This window comes from Tamandua tetradactyla, chromosome 1 (genome assembly GCF_023851605.1).
Source record: "Tamandua tetradactyla isolate mTamTet1 chromosome 1, mTamTet1.pri, whole genome shotgun sequence".
Lineage (NCBI taxonomy): Eukaryota > Metazoa > Chordata > Mammalia > Pilosa > Myrmecophagidae > Tamandua > Tamandua tetradactyla.
In genome coordinates this window covers 133,563,241-133,589,061 of record NC_135327.1, presented here as the reverse complement: position 1 = coordinate 133,589,061, position 25,821 = coordinate 133,563,241, and the positions used below count along the sequence as shown (strand labels likewise).

General features: G+C 33.3%; 1 protein-coding gene across 2 annotated transcripts in view; it reads right to left on the bottom strand.

Moving 5' to 3' along the window:
• Positions 1-195: 195 nt before the first annotated feature.
• The window catches only part of SEMA3A (semaphorin 3A), a 225,617-nt gene continuing 199,991 nt past the window's right edge, over positions 196-25,821 (bottom strand). For both annotated transcript variants that reach the window (XM_077151734.1, XM_077151724.1), the window contains 4 exons: positions 21,095-21,252; positions 17,453-17,520; positions 4,932-5,074; positions 196-3,661 (listed from right to left, as the gene is read on the bottom strand). In XM_077151734.1, coding sequence (XP_077007849.1) covers positions 3,206-3,661; positions 4,932-5,074; positions 17,453-17,520; positions 21,095-21,252 — 825 coding nt within the window. In that variant the 3' untranslated portion in view covers positions 196-3,205. The remainder of the gene's footprint in view (positions 3,662-4,931; positions 5,075-17,452; positions 17,521-21,094; positions 21,253-25,821) is intronic.

Here is a 25,821-nt window from a genome sequence, read left to right as displayed (position 1 = left end):
TAGGTATGGCATAGAAAATAGCAATATTCAATTTAAAGGACATAAATCACCATGAAGATAGAGCTAGTATGGAGATGACTACTGCAGCAAAGAAATCCATCAGCCGACTGTGTAGCAACTGCACTCTGCTTCTCAATATTTTGTAAGCTGTTCCTTGACACGATATGCTATACACCACAGTAAAGACATCTGAATTCAAATATTTCTTTAAAGAAATGTGTATTTAGCAACTGAATACATGCTAAAAGAAATAATTTACAGCAGCAGTTTCATTACATTTTTTTTCTCTCCAGTTTTCTAGTTCCCATCTGAAATGCAATGATAAATACAGATATGGAACATATTTACTCTCTGGCAAAAAAACATGCGTGGTGGATGGGCACACATCTTCTGCCCTTAAATAGCACGTAAACTACCTTGTCACCTGTGTGAGAAAATATTTCATTTTGGATGCTGTCGAACACATTGAAATGGAGATACCTATAGAAAGTTGGACTTTACACTTCTTTTTGTTTTCAAAATTATTTACATCTCTTTTGCCTAATGTATAGGTAGCAAAAATTGAACTATTAAATACATACCATTGAAAATCACTAAATAATACATAAAAATAAGCATAAAAAGTGTGCATTTACATGCATTTACATTTTACATTTGATTTCAACTGGGCCATGATTTCTCTGCTGTGCTGCACCTTTTCCTACCTTGAGACTGCTGTCATAAGTTGTAAAAGCTCATGTGAGTCTCTGAACAAAATTTCATCTCTGAAGATACATGCATATGCCAGACTATTGATTGTTTTTCGTGCAAACTGCCCCTCTCAATACATGTTGGCAGAAGACTATGACTGTAGTAAGTTATTTATCTGCAAGTTATAACTTTTTTGAAAACTTAGACCTGATGGTTTATAAACACATGCCAGTAGATTTACTTTTCTTTCTTTTAATCGAAGTCTAGATTTTCTTACTATTGATATTTCATAATGCTAAAAATGCATTGAGATATAGGAAAGTAACTATGGAGTTACCATAAAATCTATATCCCTTAAAATCCTTTGTTTGAGGACTAATAAGAAATCAGATAAAATTTATTTGCAATAAAAATAGTATCAGCGACAAATTTAGAATGAAATGAAACACTGCATTTTAGTAGTTAAGATGTATATGATAATACAGCTTATATTCACGGGAGCACTCTTTTTAAAAAAAAAAATTCTATTTCAAACACCATTTTTGGTAAAGGAGGGTGTCCTTCAAATAACTGAACAGTTCAGCTTCCGTTTGAGGATGTGCTGCTAAAAAAGCAATACCACATTAGTCAATGGAGTCTAAAACGGAATGTAGAATATTTTTAGGCTTTTCATTTGAACAAGCATCAACAAATTGTTTATTCAAAGCAATCATTAAAACTGAAACATGAGCTTCCATCTGTGAAATATTTCAGCTGATAGGTAATTTTGAAAAATGCACTGTTGTCTGGGGTGAGAAATTAGTGTTGAGTTAATTAGAATTCTAAGACCATGAGAGTTAGAATGTCAATGCTGCTTCATTAATTAGCAATAAGATGTTTTTCCTTGCCTTTTTGTGCATGTCTAAAGACTTGGCTCCGGAAAGATCCCTGGGAAGGTGAGTGCAGTACGAAAGAACCTGTATTGTAATGCTGAAGGTCTTCTGCAGCTTCAAGTCACTGATTCTCAAGGAATTACCTTAGAACAATGAAGCAGACAAGCCCTTCATTAATAATCTTTTACATAATCTTATAAGTTGCTGCAGGAGACAAAGAGTTTTAACATTTTTTTCAATATGGGTTGTGTCCTCCACAATAGTTTTTAAATCACTTTCATTGACATGAAAAAAAATCATGTGTTCTAAAGACAGATTATTGTTTCAAACAAGGTGAGATAGGCAGTCAGGAAATAGCTGCAACAGACATAAACAGAGGTGGAAAAAAATGCCTTTAAGATGTTGATTTTGAATATCACTTATGCTTTCTCTCTTTTTTAAAAAGTTAGTGATACAGATGTAATTCCCAATGGAATCAAGGGAGACAATTATGTCTCAAATATCATGCAGGGAGGATTCAAGCACAGAATTGAGACATTTTCTGTTAACACTATTTTGAGACAATGCTTATTATTTTCATGGACTACGCAGTTCCTTTTCCATCCATTGAGCCATTTCATAAAATGGATTTCACTAATCAATCTGCTTCTCCCCTGTTCTTGCTGGTTCAATGCTCCTTTTGTTTTTGTGAGGCTATTATGCAGGTTAAAATTAACTTAGATAATACTTAAAGAAGGGAAAGTGTGAACAGTTGTATTCACTTGATTTCCTCAGAGAAACAGAGCATAATTTATATTTAGGTTTAAGGAATTAACAGTTAATGATGTATATGTGTGGCTAAAACAGTATCAGCCATCCCTTTTACGGACTGAAAACAATATGTTAAAAAAAAAAAAGCAGCACACAACTGGAATATTTTAAACAAAAATTATATAGCACAATATTTGTAAGACACAAAACCTACTCTAACTTAGAAAAGAACTAATTTTTACTGCATATTTGCCATGGTACATTTAAATTATAGTTTTAATAAAATATATCTTTAGATAAAAGCTGAAAGAAGACATCAGTAGTAGATCAGTGTATTCCATTTTTCTTCTGGATGATGGATGGCTTATGTTGTTTTTAATATTTCCACAGACCATTTCATTCAGTATCATTTTATCCTCTAGTACATATAAACAAGTGTGCTGGTCAACAAAAATATCCTTGAATCCAACCACGTTTTGGAATATTCATCAGCTCAGTAAATCCATGCAGTTTATTTTAAACTTTTAGTTCAATAAGATGGCTTGGCTGATGCAGTTTTTCTTCTTTAGATGGCAATATAGCAAATGACATTTTTATTTCTCAGGCAAAGAAGAAAGTGAAACCTGTACAGTGAAATCTTGTAGGAAACATTAAGTCTGCTAAGTGAACATCTGCATTCACTTCCGACCTCTATTAGGTGTCGGTATTAGGAAGAGCCTGTTAGGAAATTTACTCATGGACTTAATTGATAATTGGCAGAACTCAGTTGAATTTCCCACCATTGTAAACATCCACATAATGCCATGAAAAAAGCTCATGTATATTGCATTTTTTTTTCCAGTTATTGTCTAGGCAAGTTTCTACTTGTTTGAGGTTTCTAGAGGTAATGCAGTTCAGACACTCCTGGGTGCCCTCTCAAATTCATGGGTCCTCCTGTTTCTACCTTTCTTATTTTCCTGTAAGTGCTTCCACTTATTACTGCTCCCTGGGCTATGTCCAGCTCTTTGCCGACGTTGTTTTCGGTCCCTTTTCCAAACTTGTTCACAGAACTCATCCATCGTGTTCAGGTTGGGGTGGTTGATGAGCTGCATGAAGTCTCTGTACCAGACCTTCTGGCCCGGCGTCATGCTGTTGGACAGCTCTTTGGTCTTAGAGCCATCGCCATCATCATCTTTGTGAAGCAGTTCCTCCAGATGTTCTGTGTCAATGACCTCCAGGGTGACTTTAAGAAGAGTTTGCATGAACCCATGTTCCACAGCGTGGCAGAGGTAATTGCCTGAATCCTTCCGCTGCAGACTGCGCAGTAGAAGGCCTTGTTCTGTCCTGATGATGTGATCATCCACTCTGATCTGGGAGCAAAAAAATAGGGCATGAAATGTATATACACATTTTAAACAAGCATGAGTTCTGGAAGCCTGTGTCAGTAAAATTTAGCTTATATGCTGAAGCACATTTTAATAGCTCATTTTCCAACAGGGAAAAATGGAAATCTGCCAATTATGTGTAATATGCATTCAAATTATTAGTTGTACTATTGTCTTAATAGAATTTTTAATGAAACAATTTAAAATATTCAAGATAAATCAAAGGACAGAACAAAGAACAACAAACGTATTTGATAAATCCAAAAGTAGTTATACAGATCTGGGGGAAAGGTAATGTTAAATATTGATGATGGAAATATGGAACCACCATACTAGAAACAGTGGAGGCACTAGAATGTCTTACAATGAGAAAGATTTGGGGGAAAAAATGGAGAGGGAAAATAGCAGGAAAAAAACCCAACAGGATTACATGTTCAAAAATTATTCAATTCCCTAGCTTTTAGGTGTGTCATAAATACCACATGCTCTTGTGTTATGTAACCTTGATTTTACTTTAAATACAGCTTATAACAGAGAAAGTCCCTGTAAAATCAACCTTAACATTTGCATGATAGGATTACATAGTTTAAAGGCTCTGCTGGAATTATCAGAAAAGATAACGGAGGATTTTTACCTCTATACTCAGGGTATGTTCATGAAATTGACTCCACTTAACATTTTATAAATCAATTAAACAGTTAGGTTACCATTATTTAATGCTCATGGCACTCACTGAGATTTATCTTACAGAGGTAGAGCAGGGGGTCTACTGAGGACTTTCTGGATACTATGAGTTGAGATTGGGACCTCAAACCCTTCATACTAAATCTTATACTATCTTCTCCCAATCTCCCCTCCTGATATGAGGAGGAAATTAATTATATTTAGGTAGCAGAATTAACTGGAAAAAAGTTAAAATTAGTGGGAGATACGATTTTTGTGCACAAGTATAGATAACACAATTGCTTTTATTGGTACTCACAATAAGAAATAAGACCCCAAAATATATCCTAGACCAGCTGTAAACTCCTTCAGAGGCAGGAGCCCCACCCAGTTCACCTGGGTTTTCCAGCTCCTAGCACAAAGCCTACTTATAAGGAGATTTCAGTGAATGAGTTTAGTGAGTGAGCTATTGACGGACTAAGAAAAGGATGAAAGTTCAAAGTGGTTCAGTGGTATCTCCAAAGTCAACCATGTGGGGACGCTCATTAGTATAAATTAGATTTAAAAGTTTCAGTCCATTTCATTCCTGTACCTCTTCTTTTCGCTCTTCATTTCGTCTCTGAAATTGCCAGTAGACCAGAGCCCGCTGTGACTTTGGACTGCATTCCAGGAATGTGCTACTATTTTCTACTCCATAGATGATTCTTTCTTCAGCGCTGTGGCCATGGTGATTATCTGGTCAGTGATGAAAAAATGAAATGGAAAAAGGTTAAAGAAGTAGTCTCAAGTTTCCAAAGTATTTACTTGGAGATTTAGGAGACAAGTTTGTTGCCAAGTTGGAAGGCTTTTCCAAATTGATTGAGGATGGCAGAAATGTCAAGAATGGAATGTTTCAGAATTCAAATCACTACCTAATGTACTAATCATTTTGGTGTGGATTATACAATTCTTATGCAGAGCTTTTTCCATCAGAAAAAAAGAATTACATTAGCAAAACCAGTCATGTGTGCAGCATAACTATACATCTTTATATATCACAATACTCTACATGAAAGTATTTTCACTGCAGAACTCTATGTTCTGAAATGCAGCCTGAATAAAAAGCATTATTCTCTGCAGAAAAGTTATCAGGGTGGGCCTTTAGGAAGGTTTATCTGTTTCTGGGAAATTATTTTACCTCTTTGTGGGTTTTTCATCTGTAAAAATTAAATTTATCAACCAATAATATCTACCTAGTATTTTATAGAAAGCAGAGTTCAGCAAGTTTCTTTTTCCCACCAAGAACCCTTAAACAATACATAGGTTTATTCTGAAGAACAATTGGTATGAAATGGTTGGGATGGCTCAGCAGAAAGACGAATAGCTATAATGCAATGTGGTTTCAATTTTCCTTATTTAAAAATTACTTTCAAGAATTAGGCTAAAGAATATGGCAAGAGTATACAATAAAATACAGCAATAAGGAAACCTGTTTCCTGATTAAGTTTCTATTATTTTACCCTTGATGTAACCTCCTTCAATGTGGTAAATGAAACACAGTTAAGATCAAAAGATGATGCAGGGAGTCTAGGTAAAACTCATTTAGAGGAAAAACTTCTTAGACTCTTGTATAATCCTTTTTCCATTATGATATCCTGTACAATCTGGAACTCATTAAATTAATTTATAAAATAATAAATGTAATTTCACATGCACAGAAAGCTGACAGTCTGGACAGATGAAAAAATTTTTTTTTACTCTACAACAAACAGCTACATTTTTTAATAAAAAAATGATTCCCCTTTTTGTTCAGCATCACTTTGACAGTTTTACTCTTTTCATAATTAACTGATTACTTTTGTCTGTCATAACTGATATAATTTGCTTACTAGGTTTAAAGCTTTTCAAACCCTGCTTCTATCCAATCTCTACATTCTCCCATATCCATCATCTTACTTTCACTCTGCCTGCTGTTGACCTTCTACTTCAATTTTGCCCTTTCTAAGAATGCCAGCCTCTGACTTTTTTCTCTCTTGCCCTACTTTCTTTAGTATTCTAATTCTAATATTGAGAAATTACTGTCTCTTCTTACTTAAGCCTGTGAAAGTAAGAAAAAAAAACAAGAAATAACTGGAATGAAATACATCTGATTGATTCTAAGATGTATGCTTTTCCTATTGCAGATGTATAACTTTGTGTACCTGATTGTCTGCATTGATGGTGGTAAGGTTTTTGTTTTACCTCTGAAATTATTAGTGCATTTTACAATCAATGCCATCTTTGAACTATTCAGTTCAAACATGGTACATTTTGCTGTGCTGATTTGCAAGACAGCTTCCTCCCTAGATAGAGATATCTACATTTCCTACTGCTAGCTGAATGTATATCTCATTACTAATTCTTACTACTAAATTGCAGTTGAGAGAGTATGGATGCTAGTAGGTTCCTCGGGATGCTGTATTATCTGAAATCAGTTTCTAAGATCCAGAGTTTCTCAACTGCTAAGGTAGAGTACCAGGGCAAGACCCAAGAGAGAAACCACCTACTGAGTGATGCTAGCTTGGCAGGCCCATGACTAGTTTCACAGATGTATATGGTAAAAGAGGGGAGAAAATGATTCCTAAGACTATCAAGTGCCATGGGAGTAGCAGTAAGAGCTACCAGGGATCATACTACTGAGAAAGAGAGAAACCTCCAAGGCTCACGGGGGAAATGATGACTAAAGACCAGACTATACAGTGGCCAATACAGCTCTTTGTCCATAGCCAGGGTCGCCTGCTGCCCTCAACGCCTTGCAGTGCTGGGGAGGGGATGGGGGCGCATTCAAGGAACCGAGTAGCTTCTAGGAAGTTTCTGCCACCCTAGAGAAAGGGAAGCTTGAATTGGAAATGAAATCAAGTCACCAAAAAAAAAAAAAAAAGAATTTTACATTCCTTGGCCAAGAGTTTGGGAACTAAGTTGTACCTACAATAAAGAATAATCAACAGAATTAAGGCCTATGGTGTCAAGTCAAAAAAAGAAAAGTTATATATCTACATATATAAGTGAATCACAGGATAATTGGACAGCATAAAGTAGAAAACCCACTGGATTTAGAAACAAATGACATGTGGTCCACCACTGGCTTTTCACTCAGCAGCCATGTCTCCCAGGCCACCTTTTCCCATGTAGCAATTCATCATGGTAACTGAGTTGTCTCTTGCCTGGGGTTGCTGTAGAGATCCAAAGGCATAAAGTACAAGGCCATACTTGTCTAAGTTACTATAGAAACCTAAGGTATAAGTAATTATCGCTCTCAAACAAAGAACAGTGTTTAGACCCTTAGTGGACACATAGCTGAGAAGAACAATATTACTTTTATTTTTGGGAAAGAAGATAGTTTAATATAAGTGAAACATCAATGGGTACAGTTAAAAAAAATCAAAGTCTGAGTTGTCATCCCAATCTAATCACTCTGAGTGACCCACAGTTTGCTGCTTTCTGTTATCTTTTCTTATCTCTTGGAAAATCAGTTATCTTTTCTCTCTTCTCAGTGTACCAAAAAGAAAAGAAAAAGACAGAAATGTCTTCATAGTAAATGTTTTCTTATATATAAATAATTTCATTTTATCTATTACTTACCCAAAGTAAAATCTAACAGAAGGTGGTAATTGATTTGACAAGTTTTTAAGTTTAATATATCAATATTTCATGGTCTTCAAGAAACATCCTGACATTTGGGTGTTTATCACTTGAATATGTTAAAAACTTCAATTGGCTAATTTGGTTCTTTACTTTGGTACGTTTTGTTAAATTCTTTGTGTAGCTCCTCTTTCCAATATTGTAAGGTCACCTTTCCTTCTAAATTGGCCCTTTCTTTCACTCCGTTGTAATAAAAAGAAAGGGAAGTGTCTTCTAGCTACATGCTAGCTAGCGTGTAGCTGGAAATCCTCTCATGGTAAATTCTAGTCAATTTACAGATGTACAATTGTACCTCTGTGGTTTCAGATTCTCCTGCTTGATGTTTTGTTAGGTTCTGTTGCCGTCAACAACAATCACAAAAAAGTTAACTTGCACTGGAGGCAACTGTTTCTGCCAATTACTATGGAATGGAATCTTTCTGCCATTGGGACCATAAATTTAAAGTCACCTCAGGCCACTACAGTATTTTACCCAGATACTGTAAAGATTTTTTATATTCATTTCCCAACACCTGCCACTTTATAGACAGATACCCAACCTGTAAAGATTTTCTGTTCATTTCCCCACACTTGTACTTTATAAATAGAAAGCCATCTAATATCTCAGAAAGAATGATTAGGAGACAGTCGATAAATATCCATTTCCTTTCCTGACCCAGCTGTCTGTGCAGCTTTTACACAGCATGGGGAGCAGTAGAGCAATGTGTGTTTCTATCTTTTCAAACTTTTACAGAGAGAAATTGTATTTTGAGTCTCATTTTGTACCTTTTACTCTTCAGTTTTCTCCGGAGGTGCCAAATATTGTAAAATATTTACACACACAATCACACACGTGTGATTGTGTACTAAAGCGAAAGGCTCTGCTCAGAAGTGGCGCATAGAATAGCTGTGCCCTAAGTACTTTTCAAAGTATAGTATTGAACTCAAATGTAACGAATATAAATCAAAACTCAACAGAGAAAAATATTGTTGATTAAAGATTTCCTAAAGGCTATGCTGTCTTGCATATTCAGGGTAAGGATAATCTAAACTCTCTTTGTGAATTAAGCTAGTTGATTTGAGAGCAGTTTAAGAAGTGTTAATCCCACCAGATAATTGATATTATTGAATTGTATTCAGTGACCTACATTGAGAACCGATAAAAACAGCCTAAGGAGTTGCTTACTTTGTTTATGCCACAGTATTGTTGAGCATGGTGGTACCACATCGCAGCATTTTCTCTACTCTCACCTTTAGGAGTTTTTTTCTTTCTGGCCTTAGTTTTCAGGAATTTGTGAGATTTTCTTATAGAATGGATTCTTTTTTTTTTTAATAGATTTTGTGACTCATCAGTTGATTATTTTTTCTCCTCTATATTGACTGATGGAAAGCTTTAAGGCAAATTTGTGTCTTACCTTTCTAACTTCTTGGTAAATATATCCTTGTGCATGCCTGGTTTTGTTCTCTGCCAATATGCCTGCTTTGCCTGTGTAGCATCACTTTTTTTTAAACCAAAACAATTGCAATTAAAAAAAAATACTAGCTAGGTAATTTATCAATTATAGATAGCTTTTTATAACTATTTTTAATCTTTTTTTTTTTAGAATATGTCCATGTTAAAATAATAGTATAATGCCTGGATATAATAATCAAAAGTATTATTAGTGAAATTATTTTTTTATTGTTGTGATAGTTTCAATTGTTAATTCAATACTTAAGTCCTTTAATGAAAATCTATACAAAGGAAAATTATCTCCTTTTTCCCCCCGAACATCAAATCCACTCCACCATTGCTATCAAAAAAAACCATTTCCCCTGCTGTGCTTCCATAAAAATTTCTTTTAATGTATCTCTTTAGAGCACTTAATAGTCCTGTATTAAGGCTATGTGCTAATGTGATTACCTTCTTATATACTGTGTGTTCCATAATCCTGGCACAGAGTATATTATGAGCCCTTAGCTAATGTTTGTTGAATGGCTAATATAGGTAAATGTTGGGTTGAACTTTAAAAATTGAATCGTTATAAATTTTGATTTCCTGAAGGCAAAGAATCATCATAATTTGCTCTTTTTTTAAAAGTGAGTTTTTAAAGCATCAAAAAGGATTTATGGCTTGTAACCCTAATTACAATGGAATAGTTTATCAAACTGTTGGTGAATGTACACAGTTCAAATCTTCTAAATTTGTTAAGTTTAAGTATTAAACGTAATTTGTTACAAATTTAGAGATGGGGTAGAACAGGCACTGACTAATCAAATCATACTAATCAAAGCTACAAATTCCAAACATGCAGCATAGAATAAGAAGAGAAAAGGATTTCAGAAGTAAAATGAATATCTTCTCCTAGGTCCAAGGAAACCTGTAATTCTAAAGGATGGTCAGGCCAAGGTGTAATCATATAGATTCCAAGAAAGAAAATAATCTCATTGTAACCATTTTAAAATACATTTCACGCTCAGCAACTTTTTGAATGAATGCAAATTTGTCATGAAAATTACTAATACACAAAAAGGGTATAGTTGTTAAATTGACGTAATTAATTCTTATGGGTTAAACAATTTGAACAGTTAAAGCAAAAAAACAACGAGAGTAACAACACATTAAAATTATTTTAAAAGCACCACAGTGTGTTTGGATAACATAACATTACAATATGTTGCAGCTGTTAATGACAAGAAATAATGTTTTTAAGGAAGTAATCTTCAATTAATCATTTCCTCTTTTAGTGGGATAATTTATGGAAATGAAATGAGGCTAATAAACCAGAAAGAATGGGAGGAAAGAAAGAAGTTAAATAAATTGCTTCCTTTTTGTAACAACACAAAGCCTGATATCCATCATTTGGCCAGAAATATCATGTTGCTAAAGGCCTTATTTAGCATTTGATTCTCTTCCAATATAGCAGAAACAGAAGGCATCACGTATCAGTTTTCCATTTATCTCACTTTCCATTTTAACCCTATAAATGTCTCTTAAGATTGAAATGTTAATAATTCAACCTACTTAGAGAATTTGATATGTAGAAAGACTGAGATGAGTGAGTTAGTGAAACACATATTCATTCAACACCTAGGACTTTTGTTCTCTGTTACCATTTGTGATGTTTTTCCCTTTTGAGTTATTAAAAGGCTGATTATCATAGGTAAAAATATAAAAGTAAAACTTAAATTTTGAGGGGCAAATGGATGCAAATTATTTTAAATATTTAGTTAATTTATTTAGCAACTATATTTGTCTCTCAGCTACACAACGAGAAATCTAATTCGTTATTTTCTCATGTTGTAGTGTTAATATTTGTGTCAATAATAGTGTGAAAGGTCAACAAAGCAGAAACGTAAATGATACCCAACAATTTTTGGTGTCAGTGAACTGTAGGTATGTGCTATTTACATAAAACATAATTACTTAGGTATTCCGTACTGAGTTCTAGATGATTTTCTCCAAAATTACAAAAAATTCATCAATGGGAAATACTCTAGTTTGACTTTAAGTGGATGGCAAATACCTCTTTATGTAGCAGCTGAAAAGGCATTTCATGGACGAATTAATTCCACTTAAAGAAACATAACATATTTTAAAATAAAAAAATGAAGCTAGGACAGTGCAACACTGGCTCATTAACAAGAATTCTTGCCTGCTGAGCTGGAGACCTGGACCTGGGTTCGATTCCCGGAGCCTGCCCACGCCAAAATAAAAAAATAAGAAGATAAAATATCCATCATCCTATTTAGAGTATATTGCCCTCCACTTAACATTCACAAGTATTTTTGCATCCTAACCATTAAAGTGGTTAACAACAGACTAAATGATGACATATATAGTAGTGTGCATAAAACAAGTTCTACAGTATATGATAAATTATATGACATGGATCATATTTTATTTTGTTATCAAGATAATGCTTAGTGTGACATTTCTCCAATATTTAGTGGTGTTATAACTGCTTGATTCTCCAAGTATGATTGTTGAATGTGTGATTGCATGTATGCATGGACTAGAAATGCATGCATATATGTGTTTTAAAGTCCATGTGCTTAATAATCTATCCCAGAAATCTCTGATGAGTTGATATGAAGTTTAGTGGGTGTGACTTATCAAGACCAAGATGGACTGAATTAATAAAGACTCAGAATAAATTAAACTTAGAATTTATTAATTTACTATACTTAGAGTAAATAAAACTTAGAATTTATTAACTTGCTAAAACCAATTAAATTTTAAATTATTTTGTTTTATGCCCTAAATTCTGTATCTTTGAATAATGGGAGGTATTTATCAACTCAGATATAGTGTTCAGAAATTTGCAATTCAGCAAGCCCCCAGTCATCCTAGAAGCCCCAGATACCTGTGGGTTTACGCTGTGCTTGTCAGTAGGTAGGTAGGTAGATGGATAGACAGATAGGGCCATACATTTTAATCTTCTTTCACTTAAGTAGTCATTTTATTAGGGAGAGTCACTAGCATTTTATTTTTAAACATTAATTTAAAAATAATGAAATTGAGTGATGCTATAAAGTTCCCAGTGTTTAGCATTACCTGTGTTGACCTTGATTCCTTGTGATGTCATAGGCTACAAAGCTTCTTAGTATTGGGCAGGTAGAAACCTCAATTACTTAAAAAGCAATACCAATATAAAGATGTCAACTGTAATATTTACTCTATATTGAACATCTGGTATTATTTTATTTTTGTGCTTTTAAAGCAAATGCATTACCAAAGAAAGCAGAAATAATCTATATGCCAGAGCAAAGTTACCATTGGAATTTTTACTTAAAAATAGGGATATCATGGACTTCAATATTTAATTTATTTTTCCCCAGGAGATATGATGGGAGATGGAAAACACCCATTTGCTGAAGTAGAAAACTTCCATAAGCAATAATGAAAATACCATATTGTATTTTAATATCTGGTCCTCATGAGTTTTGGAATTTTTAAAAAATAAGCATGCTTAAAACGCTTTGTTAAGAACAGTTAACATAGAGGTGTATAAACAGATGATCTCTCAGGACATACTTAAAAACCTTAAGAAAGGAACAATATCAAAATAAGCATATATTCAGAGAGTGAGTAATGATAGCCCAAATATTTCAAACCTCTTAATTTTCTTATTCAGGTTGTGTGTGTGTATGTGTGTGTAGGTGTATGTGTGTTTCTCAAAATCATGTAATATGAATAACTGGATTATTTGCTAAAGGTATTAATTGATGATTAGCAGTGCAAATGGTTTCAAAAAGAGTTTACAAAAAGTCATAGAAGATAATTCTGTCATGATTTGATTCTAGGGTAAATACTCCTTAATATTTTATCATCTCTGATATTAAAATATCTTAAATTTTGAGCTGAAGTTGTTTCTGTGCAGAAAGAATTTGTTCTTCCTTCTTCCAGTCTCCTGGGACCCTCCAACCTGACACCATTTGTATAAAGGTCTCTGCTTGAGGATCTGGTCCATCCTGACAGTGTGAATTCAAAAAGTAAATCTTCACAAGGACTTGTCTTGTGATTCAAAAAATTCGCCTCTCTTTTCCTTCCCTCATTGATTTTGGTTAAAGCAGGAACATTTTCTTATTATATTCTTCCATGAAAAAATTATTTCTCATTCACCTGAACACTGAATTATGTGGTGCCCTAGTTTGATGCTGGGTTCATCTCTAATTGGACTGCCCTATTGGGCAGTTTTTCTTTCTTAACAGCACATAAAATAATGGTGCATCTTTCACACTCAGTAAGATCTTCGATTTGATGAAATGTAATGATTTATGAAATTTCTGGATGCTAAAGACTGACATTATGTTCGTCTATTAAATTATGAGGCTCCTTTTGGGACCTAAGAGTTGGATTTTCTACATGAAGAGACTAAGGCAGTAGAGACCCTATGACCACTGTCACAGAAGTCTCAAATTTAGAGATCTTGCAGATCATAAGGATGGTACTGCCGAAGATGTTTTATGAAAATCTGGAATGATTTTGATATCAACAATGGCATAACAATATGGGCCAGTAGTAGAGACAATTAAAACAATTGAATTCTATGGATGTTCACTGTGGAATACTCAAAAGTAAATGTATACAGAAAAGCCCAGAGAATTATTAGGAAGCTAAATTCATCGATGACATCTAACTAAAAGATAAGACACCAAATACCTCAAAGATTTAAAAAATCTAAGAAGATGTTAGAAGGTAATCTTAAAAAAAATGTATATATATATATATATATATTGTTTCTTACAGTGTAACTTTTATCTTTTTTTAAGCACTTAGATCTCAGCACACCCATTCTAGTTTAATAAAGAAAGGGAGTAGGTTGTTGTGTAAAGGTAAATTGGCCACACATTTTCTTGAATGCAAAGTCAAACAAGTTCCAATTGTGTGCACAACAGTTGTTTCACAGAAGGGAATTTGAAATAACCTGAGATTTCTCTTTCACTTCCTGTATGAGGTGTGAAGGGTAAGACAAGAAGACCTGCCAACATATGTATATTTAGGGTTTTATACTAAAAGTCGCCTAGGTGAATGGACAACAGTCATGGAGGAGAGAGTGCTGGGATCTAGGGAAGCGAAGATGGATTTTTCTGTTTCAGCTAAACTGGTTTACCATTAGTGCGGCTGGTACACAAGAGGGAGCAGAGCGCTGAGTGTTAAAGGTTTCAGCTAAAGTGCAAAGTCTTCTACCTTAATTCTGAGTTATTTTATATAGTCTTTTTATTAAAACCTCAGAATATTTAAAATATGGAGTGTTACATAATATATTTACCATTACAGCTGGAAACGATCGGCCTGAAGTGTATAATTTGGCTTCATGTTGCTTAGCAGTTTTCTGTAAAAACATCTCATATCTTTATATGTTTCCATATGAGCACATATATTTTATTCAATGTGAGAAGTGACATTAGCAAGACAACATACATAATTTAACGGGACTAGGCTAGGGGTTATTGCCCATTTTACTTCCAAATATTGACCTCACCTATTCAAAGATAATTCACTGATTCTTAATGGTAAGACACAGCCTGGTCAAATGGGAATGGTTTCGTTTCCAAACACTTGAAATTCACTGTAATGTATGGTATATGTGTTTTATGTTTGGTCAATTAGCCATACAAGCAGACAAAGAATAAAGAGGCCTTCAAAAAAGGAATGTTTTATTGCTGCAGAGCTTCTTGAACTATTTTACCCTTTCCTCCCATATATTACAAACATATACTTAGAATTGCCTATACATATACAAAAGACCATGTCACACTGAACCACAGCAATTCCCTCCTCTCCCAACAGTATTGAAGAATCAGGAGAAAAAATTATTCACGTTTGTTTTACTCTCTGTATAGCCAAGACATTCTGTACGCCAAAGTTTCATAGGCTTTTCACATTCTATTTGCCTCTGAGTAATTTCATTACAACACATCTTTAAAATCTGAAGCACTCTCCAAAGCCCATTCATTCAACAATCCACAGTATTTAGCCACAGTCTCGCTTTTAAAGAACATTCCTGTGATTATATTCTCCTGCAAATGTACACTTATAATTCCAACACATTCCTTCGAAACTAACTGGGTATATGATGGAACTAGAGTGCTAAACAAATGGGTGAAAAAAATAAGATTATATATATAATGCCACAGCAATTTTCAGAACATAGGATAGTGTTCTACACAGTAATGTATAACTAATATTTATTAGTAAAGTGACTGGATGATAATGAGGTACCTTAGAAGGTTTTCTATTACTGAATATGATGGTGTTAATAACAATGTATGACAAAGTTTTTCATAATAAATAATATATGCTATTTAATTCAAATCTCTATTGAAAAACAGAAGCAATAAGACAAGTGCTTAGGCTATAGACTGGAATCTTTAAGTCATTCATTAATTCAACAAATACTAACAGAATACCTATAATACCCATTGTATTGTATCTGTTGTAGCTCTTGGGATATAACAGTGAGCAAAATAACAAGGTCTTTCCTGATATGTAGTATAAAATCAAATAGATTGTCAATAAGCTCTACTTACATCCTCTTGTTTCTTTTATTTCCAGTTATCATCACTAACTTCTAAAGAGATATCTAAATAGATTCCTTGGTATAATGAATTAATAATGGCCAATACTGTACTCGTGGAATCATGCTCAATATTTAAGTCTTTACATAAAAAAAATGTTCACGGAAGACAAGTGGATGTTTTATTGCAAACAAAATATGCCATTTGAAAATATTTAAGGAGTATATGTCAAGGGCAGGTCAATACAGTGCCTTACCTGTGCAAGGACACTTAGCCTGATCTTATAACATTTATTCCTGTTTAGCTGTGTCTTTCTTGCTTATGATCAGGAAAGTAAAATACAGGAAAATGTCAGGGAGATAATTTGGATGGCAAATTGGATTAAAAAAAAAAAGAATTCCATTCATGGTCACTGTCTCTTGGAATTGCCATTTCCCCCCAAATCTCTGAGAACATGCATGAATAAAATTCTAGCATATCTAGAGTACACCACAAGGCAAATGTATATTTGATAAAGATGATAAGGTTTTGGGGTGCTTGCTGGGAGTGTTATTTGTGCAGTATGATTTCTTTTTATAACATTCATGGAATATAAGTATTTTATTAGATTTGGTAGGTAAAATAAAAGATAACTGGTAAAAATATTAGACATAAATTTAAGACTAATATGAAATGCACCAAAAAGTTAATAGGGTAATTTGTTCAATTACGATGTTCTCATTTTAAAAACATTTAGCTATTCTTAATTGAGCAATGATGGCAGTGATGAGATTCCCCAGTAGATGGAAGCATAGCATCATTTTTCTTTTCATAGATGATGCAAATGGGGTAGATGGAAATCCCTATATGTTACTGTATTTAATAGGAACATTGGTTGATATTTCAGCATTAAATAAGCTACTTTGACATTAAACAGACCTTGACATTGTTTAGGAAGCATAAAGTAAACTTGGCTCAAAATTCTCATTTCAAGGAAATAGACTAGTGAACTCATTGTGAAGACATCTGAATTATCTTCTACTTGATTAGGATACCAATAACCCCAATAACAATATATTGGGACCATATTTTATACATATGTATATATAAAATTCAGCAATATATGAATAATTTGTATGACATATTCAGCAATAAATGAACAATTTGTATGACATTGTAAAACTATATATTTTTCTTTTATATATTGTTATTAACATTTTGTTGCCTGAGCTCCTCAGACTGCTACCATATAGGAGAAGGTACTTAAAGCTGACTTCTTTTTGTCAATATAAGAAACTTGAACTTTAAATCATGTGAAAGTCTATCATACCTAAAATAAATAAACATAATCCTCTAAGTTCTCTTTCTCTTTAAGTGAGTTTCTTTAATTCCGGGAGAAGTGTGCAAACCTGCATGCATGTATGTGGGTATGCATTATTGCTTAGGATTTTATCTCCATGTTAGGTTGGAAGATGAAATCTGTGTGACTTACCATGGTGTTGTAAGTCTGAGCAGTGAGTCAGTGGGTCTCCATTTCTTATGTCTTGTCGTCTTGTGCGTCTAAAACAATTATATTTAAAAGGCATTATTGTATCTCTAGTCCCTCCAGAATTTGTCATAAGAATAAAAAAGAATAAAAAAATTATATCAAAGAATCCAGGAGCTTAGAGGAAGAGATACATCTACAACTAGTTAAAAAAGTTTTTAGAAAGTGATTCATTATGTCGGTAAGTGCAATCTCCAAAATGCCAATGTGGAAAAGTGTAAGAATGTTTAAGTCTTTTGTTTCGGGCAGGCACAGGTGGCTCAGTGGCAAAGTTCTCACCTGCCATGCCAGAGACAGAGCTTTGATTCCCAGATCCTGCCCAAGTAAACAAACAAAAAAAATGTCTTCTGAAGTTTTGATAACGGATTTCTCTGTTGTTCATTACTGGATATCATACCATACAATCTAACATCTGATATCTGTAGGTTTAATGTCAAAATTTAGAGTAAGCAACCCATTTCTTCAATAAAGTAAAGTTTTCCTTGTCATTCATAAGGGAGTAAGCTTGAAAAATAAAATTCTCATGAATGGACTTTTTCTCTTATGCATAATTCTTATACATAATTCCTTAAATAGACTTTTGTTAAATTTGAAGCAAATTAAGAATAAGAATTCTATTTTTAAGTTAGTTTTAATTTTCTTTTTTCTTTGCTATATCACTTTACTTTTTGTTACCATTTTTTTCAATGATTATATGTCCATGACAGTAAACCGATTTATGAATTGAAGTAAATAATAACTATTGTGCTTAAGGACGTGGACCTGTGAAAGATAAGAGATGAATTAATCACAGCTTGCAGAAAAGCCAGATGCTTTCAAAAATCAAAATTAATTGCTCCTGTATTGTACTGTCCAGATCATGTCAGCTGCCGAACATTCTGGACATCTCTCCACCTTGCTGATGGTTGGCTGAGAAGGAAGAGCGAGGCTTTGGACATTGTGGTCTAAAAAAGACATGTAGTTTGAGGGAGAAATTAATGATGGAGATTGGCTGTATTTAACAGACTGGAAAAGGTTGGGGACATTTGCTCAACTATTTCTGCATCTATTTTTAATGGGCATTGTCTCGCTGCAAAATTAGTTACCATCCCTGAAAAGAGCTCTCGCAAGGCTACTGAGAATTGGAAATATGGAATTTGTTACTGTATTCATAAATTTAGAAGGCCAAAGTATTTATAGATTTCTATTTGTAGAATTAGTGAGACTATCAAACAGATGTTGCATATTTCAAAATTGAGCCAACAAGGGAACTTGTGAAACATGAAACACAAAGCATTTGGGAAGGCATTTTTCACTGCCATTTAGACTTTTGAAAAATGCCATCCCAAAGAATATATAAAATGTGAGACCCCTAAACATCTTTTGCAGAGACATAGTGTCAGACACATGAAATTGTAGTAAAATCTAGAAAACATAGCAAAAATGTGTTAATGGTAATTTCTTAAATCTTGAATTGTAGGTATGCATTAAACACACTTCAAATACATAAAATACAGTTTTCAATTTACTATAGATGTGCTTATGGTTTTCTTATTGTTTTCTTATTAAGAAAAACTCAAAATTGGCAATGTTATATGCTTTCACATGAAAAGGAAATACTCATCTTTATTTCAAATATGAATTCCATATTGTGAGACTAATATTAAAGACCCCTTGAGCTAAATGCTATTAGGAAGGACACAGTTTTAATCTGAAATAGCTTAATTTTATTGCTCTAAAAACTGTACATTGCTCTTTATTAAAATAGCCATGGTTCTTTGCTGAGTAAGACAGCTCTACACTAAGTTCTTATTTTAACTTTGAAATTCCAACAATCATTTACAGGTATTTGAAAGTAATACAAACTTGCTATGTGTAGCAGACTGGAAAAGTTTGGGGATATTTGTTTAATCTGAACATTGAAAACCTAAAAACATTTCACTTATTTCTTAGATGGCATGAGTTAGTATTACATATCTGTCTAATATTAATGTTAAGAAGACTCTGTGTTTTAGTGCATATGGAATGACATTATATATTTAAACTGCAAATTATTTAACACTACATTCAATGCTATTTTAAGTGTATAAGTAAAATATTCAAGAAGACATTAGGGCCCTTTTTCCTCCTAATATTTTTCCAAAAATTAAAAATGATCTGAATGTCCTAGAAAACACCTCACTAGCTATGGAAAATAGATGTCTGTAGCTCATTTGAAAGTCATAGCTCCTTTGAAAACATTAAGTACAGTTCAAGTCAAAACAAATCATATTGCCCCTAAAATGTAGTGGCTTCATAGTACTGGTTTCTATTTTATGTTTCAATAGGATTATGTGAGTGATATTAATCTTTAGACTCATATTAGCAAGATGTTCTATACTACATTCATCTATCATAGCTCATTCCTTAAGCTTTGGTAAATATCAACAAAGAAATGGAACCATCAGCATAGAGTAGAGAATATGTTGAGATACCTACATTGTGAAATTTAAAAAGTATTAATTCTTTAAAGTATATAAGTTGTGTACAACTTTTAGGATATGTCTAGGAGTTCTCTGTAGGTATACTGTATAAAAGCATTTGCTGAATGTAATATTTAATGAGCAAATGAATATTCATTCTTAATGCATTTAATCTATTATACAGGAACTTACAGTTATGTTTTATCTAATTATAATATTATTTCTGATAACTTTCTAGTATCTACCATATCTACCACAGATACATACATCTACCATAATTTATTCATGTATGTCCAAAAATTATTCTTAAATACTGAGAATACTTATTATGTATATATGTGTATGTGTTACACATATATGTATGTGTATGGTTTTATATTTCAAGTTCAAACACTGCAAATGTAAGATGATATAGTATGATAATATAGGGGAATTTATATTATGGTCAAATAAAGATATTTTAAGATTATCAATTTTATATATGTCACAGAAAAAAGTGAGGTATTTCTGAAATTTGATAAAATGCTTCTTGAATTTGTATACTTGTATTTCTGTTTACTCTCTAAGATTCTAAAGGTAAATAAATTCCTTTCTCTGAGGATTTTCTAGTATCCAGGAACATAAATTTGCTGGATTGAATTTTTTTTTTTTTGCATGGGCAGGCACTGGGAATCAAACCCGGGTCTCCTGCACGGCAAGTGAGAACTCTGCCTGCTGAGTCACTGAGGCCCATCGGAGATTGAAATTTAAAATCAGGATAGAACGATGCTGATAGAATAAAAGGAAAATTTTTACACAAAAGGTCAGAAGGCATGAGGCCTCAGTTCCTTCATTGCAAAAAGAAGCTGGAGAACCTTATAATTAAAAAATATAAACACCGGGGGGGGCTATGATTGCGCTGTTTTAGATTTCCCTCCGTAATTTACTGCAAACATTTGTTCTATTACCTTAAGAACCCAACCTTCCCTCTGTTTTCTAATAGATTTGACTATTGTAGAGAAAGAAAAACAAACAAAAACCTTTTAAAATTTATTTTTATGCATCAGCAAAGTGTGATGTACTTATTAAAAAAAAAAAACTGCCCCATAAATGCAAGTGGGGAAGGTAAATAGCAAGCATTGTTCTTTATGTTTACTATTTCTCCTACCTCTTTGCAGTGGGAAAATAGCGCGAGCAGGAAGAGCCATCCCAGGCACAGTAAGGGTCCCGGGCGAGGCAGCACTCAGCACAGGCCTTCCCGTAGATATCACACCGGTGCAGAGGGAGTTGAGCAACCCCAGCAGCTGAACCAATATATAGCTGTTGCTGTGAAAAGAGGATACCATTGTGACAAATCCTATCTTGTTTATCAAATCTTTTTCTTAAAAAAAAAGTTTCATTATTTGTTCATATCAGAGACAAATTTATACTGTAGGTTTAAAAAATAAGTTCCATTATTATTCGTGTTTTTTTTTTTTTTTTTTTTTTTACCCAAAGGCCTGCCAGATAATGCACCAGTTTAAAATAGAGTATAGTCAAAATTTAAATATTTGACCATAACAAGTATCTTTAATTTGGTACAAAACCAAAGGAAGTTTAGGAAAAAAAAAAAAAAAGATGCATTAAGTGATGTAATAAACAAACCTTCATTTTTGTTCTTAGAAAGCTTTCTTTTTCACCTCTACCATTTATAATTTTTATTAAGAGGAACATCTGCATTGCAATGTATTCGGTTGGGCTCCAGGCAGGCATCATTTGATTCTGCCTCATGGGTCTATTACATGCATGGCCTGTGATGTAGCTTGCCCTCTCATGAAAAGGGAAAGGACAAAGTTTTGGTGCTTACATGTGAAAGAAGTTTCTGCTCAACACCAAGGTAGCTCTTGCATTACCTCCAGGAATATTACTTTAAACACAACTATTAAACTCCTCATTAGAAAGATCATTAAAGAGCAGAGTCAGCTATACTATGGCTGGTGCCATCTACTTAACTAAAATTTAAGGTGGTATCTGAAAGAGCACTATATTGGTTTTCCTCTGTATTAACTCTCTATGTGATCTTGGACCATTCCCACAATTTTCTAAGACTATTTTCTTTTCTATAAAATGAGCATGCTTAACTAGGTCTCCAAATTATGCAACCAGATGAATAGTTCTGCAATGCCATTATTCTCAAAACAGTATGAAGAGTTTGGAGTCAATGACAGGGAATCTGGAAGATTATTTTTAAAAAAAAGTTTCTAGCAGCTACTACTTCAGGGTTTCAGTTCAATTTTTAAAAAAACCTCAAACAATTAAGCCAATGTGGTATATCAGCTGCAAATTTATGTAAACACAAAATTCAATACAAATAAAAATATCTTGTGATTTCTCCGCATTTTACTATCATTGGAACCATAGCTCTATTTTGTTGGACTATAGAATTGAATAATTATAGTAAGCCATAAATAAAAGTTGTATAAACACAGAAGCATGTAAGAGCGCACATGGAAAAGACCTCAGGAATGTATTTTACTACTCTGTTATATGAATGAAAGTAAGTTTTAACAAGAAAATGGTCTCTGAACCATTTGTGTTTTCATATTACAAACCGTCTAACAGACAACGCTGGATACAATCAGAACCACATCCTACTTTCATGCATGGCTATCTACACATACACACACACAGGAGATGAAAAAAGACTAAATTATCTATTATAACATACACGAATAAATTGGAGGCTAAATTATCTGTCGTAAGCTATGAAATTATTAAGAGTATAAGGTGTGTTAAAGTAGAAAATATTTCTGGGATTAAAACTTTACAAATTTACTTACATATTAATCAAAAATATATATTAAGAGGAAAGAAGGAATGTCCTGAAACCTAAACCATTTTGGAAGCAGTTATCCTTATAAGTACTGTTTATTCCATGTTTATTCTGTTTCACTAAATGGATAAAATGGAGTTATGTATATACAATGAGAAGCTTAAATGTTTACTGTATTCAATTTTGATTATTATATGGATAATGCTATAAATCAGGACACATTAAGAAATGGCAGTTAAAATGTCTAGGAGGAAAAGTCAAAGTATTGTAAAACTTTTTCTTTTTCACCTTTATTTTTAAAATGTTGTGGATATATGGAAAAATCATGCATAAAATACAGGGTTGCCGTATACTACCCTATTATAAACACCTTGCATTGGTGTGGTATATTTGTTATAATTGATAAAAGCAATTGTAATAATAACTGCAACCATAGTTTAACTTGGGTTTTACTGTATTGTATAGGCCCATGGTTTTAAAAAATGTATTTATTTTAGTTACATATCTATTAGCTAAAAGTTACCCTTTTAATCACATCCGAATATATAATTCAGTGCTTTTAATTATGTTCAGAGTATTGTGCTACCATCACCACCATCCATTACCAAAAGTTTTCCATAGTTCCTAATGGGAACTCTGTACATTTTAAACATTAGTTCTCTATTCCCTATCCCCACCCAATTCCTGAATCTCTGAGTTTTCACATTCTTTTTATTTTGCATAAGTGGGATTATACAATAATTGTCCTTTTGTGTCTGACTTATTTTATTCAATATAATGTCTTCAGAATTTATCCATGTTGACACATGTATCAGAACTTCATTTCTTTATATGGCTGAATCATATCATTGTGTATATATATCCTATTTTGTTTTACCATTCATTGGTTGTGGAACACTTGGGTTACATCCATCTTTTGGCAATTGTGAATAATGCCACTATCAACCTCAGTGTGCAAATATCTGGTCGAGTCCCTGCTTTCAGTTCTCTGGGGTATATACATAGTAGTGGGATTGGCAAGTCATATTGTAATTCTATTCTGTCTAAGGAAATGCCAAACTGTCTTGCACAATGGCTGCACCATTTTTACATTGCCAACAGCAATGAATCAATATTCCTATTTCTCTACATCCTCTCTAACACTTGTAATTTCCCATTTTTAAAATTTTTATGTATTTTTACTGAGATTTTTAATAGCCATTCTAGTAGGTGTGAAATATCTCATCATGGTTTCGATTTGCATTTCCCTAATTGCAAAAGATATTGATCAACTTTTCATCTGCCTTTTGATCTTCTTTGGAGAAATGTGTACTCAAGTATTTTGTCCATTTATAAATTGGGTTGTTTGTCTTTTAGATGTTGTGTTGAAGGATTTCTTTATATATTTTCTATTTTAAATCCTTATTGGATATGTGGTTTTTAAATAGTTTCTCCCATTGTATAGGTTGTCTTTTTAATTTTCAGAATAAGTTCTGTGGATGCACAAATGTTTTTGATTTTGAGGAGATACCATTTATTTATGTTCTCTTTCATTGCTTATGCATTGGGTGTAAAGTCTAAGGATCCATTGTTTCATACAAGGTCCTGAAAATGTTTCCCTAGGTTTTCTTCTTGGAGTTTATAGTTCTGGTTCTTATATTTAGGTCTTCGACACATTTTGAGGTGATTTTTATATATGGCTTGAGGTAGGGGTTCACCTTCATTCTTTTGGATCCAGAGATCTAGTGTTTCCAGCAACATTTGTTGGAGAGACCATTCTTTCTTTGCCTCCATGTCAAAAATTAGTTGGTCATAAATGTGAGGGTTGATTTCTGAGCTCTCAGTTTGTCCATTGGTCTATATGTCTGTTTTTGTGCCAGTGTCATGTTGCTTTGTTTACAATAAGTTTTAAGATCAGAACAGTGAGTTCTTCAACTTTCTTCTCCTTTCTCAAGATAGTTTTGAATGTTCAGGGCCTCTCACTCTTCTATATAAGCTTGATGATTTTTCATTTCTTTGAAGAAGGGTATGGAATTTTTATTGTGTTTGTGTTGAATCTGTAAGTCACTTGGGTAAAACTGACATCTTAATATTTATTCTTCCAGTCCATGAATATGGAATGTCCTTCTACTTATTATGTCTTCTTTGATTTTTTTTAGTAACATTTCGTACTGTTGTGTGTACAAGCCTTCACATCCTTGATTAGGTTTATTCCTAGATATTTTATCCTTTTATATATCATTGTAAATGGAATTTTTTCTTGATTTCCTTTTCAGATTGGTCATTACTTGTGCATAGAAATACTACTGATTCTGAGCATTGATCTTGTACCTTGTCACTTTGATGAATTCATTTATTAGCTCTAGGAGTTTTGTTATGGATTTCCCATGATTATCTGTATAAAGGATTATGCCACTTGCAGATAGAGAAAATTTTACTTCTTCCTTGACAGTTTGGAAGCCCTTTATTTCTTTCTCTTCCCTAATTGCTCTGTCTAGAACTTTCAGTACAATGTTGAATTACAGTGATGACACTGGGCATCCTTGTCTTCAGTCTGATCTTAGGGGCAAAGCTTTCAGTCTTTCACCGTGCAGTAGAGTATTAGCTGTGGGTTTTTCATATATGTCCTTTAATCGTGTTGAGGATGTTTCCTTCTAATCCTCATTTTCTATGTGTTCTGATTATTAAGAAGCATACTGTATTTTGTCAGATGACTTCTCTGTATTATTGAGATAATCATGTGTATTTTTCTGTTAATGTGAAGTATTGCATTAATTGTTTTCTTATGTTAAACTGCCCTTGCATACCTGGGATAAATTCCACTTGATAATGGTGTACATTTATTTTAATGTGCCGTTGGATTTGGTTTGTTAGTATTTTTTTGAGCATTTTTGCACCTACACTCATAAAATATATCTGTCTGTAGTGTTCTTTTCTTGAGGTATCATTATCTGCTTTGGTATGAGGGTGATATTAGTCTCATAGCATGAATCATGGAGTAATCCCTCCTAATCAATTTTGTGAAGTATTTTGAGCAAGAGTGATATTAAATCTTCTTGGAACATTTGGTGAAATTCCCTTGTGAAGCCACCTGGTCCTGTGCA